The 2,130-nt window shown below is 41.4% G+C and overlaps 1 protein-coding gene across 1 annotated transcript; it reads right to left on the bottom strand.

Annotated features, from left to right (window-relative positions):
• On the bottom strand, positions 1–2,130 carry LOC136256474 (uncharacterized). Its single transcript, XM_066049479.1, has one exon. The coding sequence runs from the start codon at positions 2,128–2,130 to the stop codon at positions 1–3; it is 2,130 nt and encodes a 709-aa protein (XP_065905551.1).

Below are 2,130 nucleotides of genomic sequence, written 5' to 3'. Positions count from 1 at the left end.
CTAAGATGTGCAGCGTGCATTATATTGCAACATTAATGATGCTTCAATATAGTCTACCAATGAGCTCTGTTGTTGTGGATTGAATGAAGACTTCAATAAAGAAAATACTCTTTCTGATGCTGCAGATGAAGGTTGTACAAGTAAAATTTTACGTGCAGCAGCTGCCCAGCATGGTAAGACCGATTCATTTTGTTTCCACCATTGTAGAACATCAATGTTTGTATCAATGTCCACCACTTTAGCAAGGTAGGATGGAAGCTCTTCTTTAAGTCCATCAAGAATCGGTTTTGAATTCAGAAAAGGAAAATGTTTTAAGCCATTTACTGCATCTGCATTCGGTTGCAGATCATTTAATTTGGGCGGTGAAAAGAGCCTAGCAGCTTTGAAAGCCATCAGTGTGTCTAGATTTGAGTTAAAGTGCTTCTCAAAATAATCGAGGCCAGGTTGTACACATGTATAGCCGTAATGAACGATCCGTTGCTGCAATGACTGACTTGCAGAAGTTGATCCTCTGGAACGTGAAGTGGGAAAGACCCTTTGCAGCAAACATTTGTCAGCACTTGAGGACAATCTTCGTGCAACTGCTTCAAGATTAGGAGTATGTGCAGTGTTGATTGCAGCCTTAACCGTTTCAATTTTCTCATAGCAATCCAATGCCAAAGGACCATCTCCTTCCAGGGAATAGGTTGCTTTAACAAATGGTCTTCCCCAGTCAATTATGGCAGCAAGCTCAACTTCCAGTAAAGCTTTCCTTTGGGGATCTGTAAAATGTGTGATTAACTTTGCTGTTGTTGCCGTTGACCCAAGATCGTCTCTACGTAAAAAAGGAAAGACATCACCGAACTGGACAGAAACTTGTTCGATAACTTCCCAGCGGCTCCACCACCGAGTTGCACTGTAGGTGGCCATTGCCTTCCCTGTTTGATCACGCCACAAAATTCTGGTCTTTGGACTGTGAGAAAATAAACTTACCCAGGATGTTATGAATTCAGATAGGTTTGGAGTTGAAAAGTGTTCCCCAACACGGTCAATAGTGTGTGAAAAGCAACCAACACTTAGAAGACTGGGATAAATAATTTTCAATGTTCGAAGAGCTGTTTCATTAACAGATGCACGATCTTTCATGGCAGCCAGTAACTGCTGTGTTCCGATGCTGTATTGAACTGACAACACAGATATTAACTCTCTTGCAAGCTCTTCACCAGTCAAACTCTTTACCACAACTTGTAGACGAACCAGCCTCTGATTAATATTCCATCCATCATCGACATAACGAAGTACAATAGCTAACGCTTCACCCAAACGGGTAGTGCCATCAAACACAACGGAGACATCCTTTCCTTTAATTTCCTCAGAAATGACATCAGTTTCATGTTTTTGAATGAAAGGAATTAAATCAAACATGTTGCGTTTGTCAGTAAGTCGATAACCATTCTCTTCAAACAGTTCTCTAAATATATCCAACTTATTCAGAGGAATACCAGCACGGAGAAAAGTTGAGACAACCTTGACACGAAAAACTTGAGTGTTTTCTGTTAGAGTTTCTCCGACAGCATGAGTTTCTTTATTGTAACTCACCAATTTCTTTGCAATATCTTGTTCAGTAGCCTCTTTCTTTTGTAGCCTTCTCTTACCATCTTTATGCTTTTGGGACTTCAAATGGTTTGAAAGACTAGAACTCTTCAAACTCAACTCTTCTCTGCAGGCTTTGCAGAACAATTTACCTGCAGAAACACTTAGCTGCTCATCAGGAAATTTCTTTACTCGATCCTGGGGCTTAACACCCTTTGGGTCTGAACTAGCAGATGAAGAAGTACAAGTTTTTTTACGTTTTCCGTAATTAGTTTGTGTCTTTCTCTTTCTTGTTAGATCAGATAACCGAGGAGCCCGAAGAACGCTTAACAAACTAGGCACAGAGGATGAACTACTAGACGCAAGTTCGCTTCCTTGCTCACTCTCTATCCCTTGGTCCATTCCTTGCTCTGTCGTGTCCTCCATCCTGCTCGAATTAGCGTCACTGGCATTCTCATATTCAGATTCACTCGCTCCTGACGATTCTTCGTCACCATTCAGCGCATCTATCACAGTACTAGTGCTTACTGCAGTAGGATCACCTCGTGTAGTCGCCAT

The sequence above is a fragment of the Dysidea avara genome, chromosome 1 (genome assembly GCF_963678975.1).
Source record: "Dysidea avara chromosome 1, odDysAvar1.4, whole genome shotgun sequence".
Lineage (NCBI taxonomy): Eukaryota > Metazoa > Porifera > Demospongiae > Dictyoceratida > Dysideidae > Dysidea > Dysidea avara.
Note: the sequence above shows the minus strand (reverse complement) of the source record. Positions and strands in the feature narration are given on the sequence as shown.

What these genes read in the sequence shown, in the direction of transcription:
- LOC136256474 (XM_066049479.1), bottom strand. Translation starts at nt 2,130, where the DNA reads ATGGCGACTACACGAGGTGATCCTACTGCAGTAAGCACTAGTACTGTG.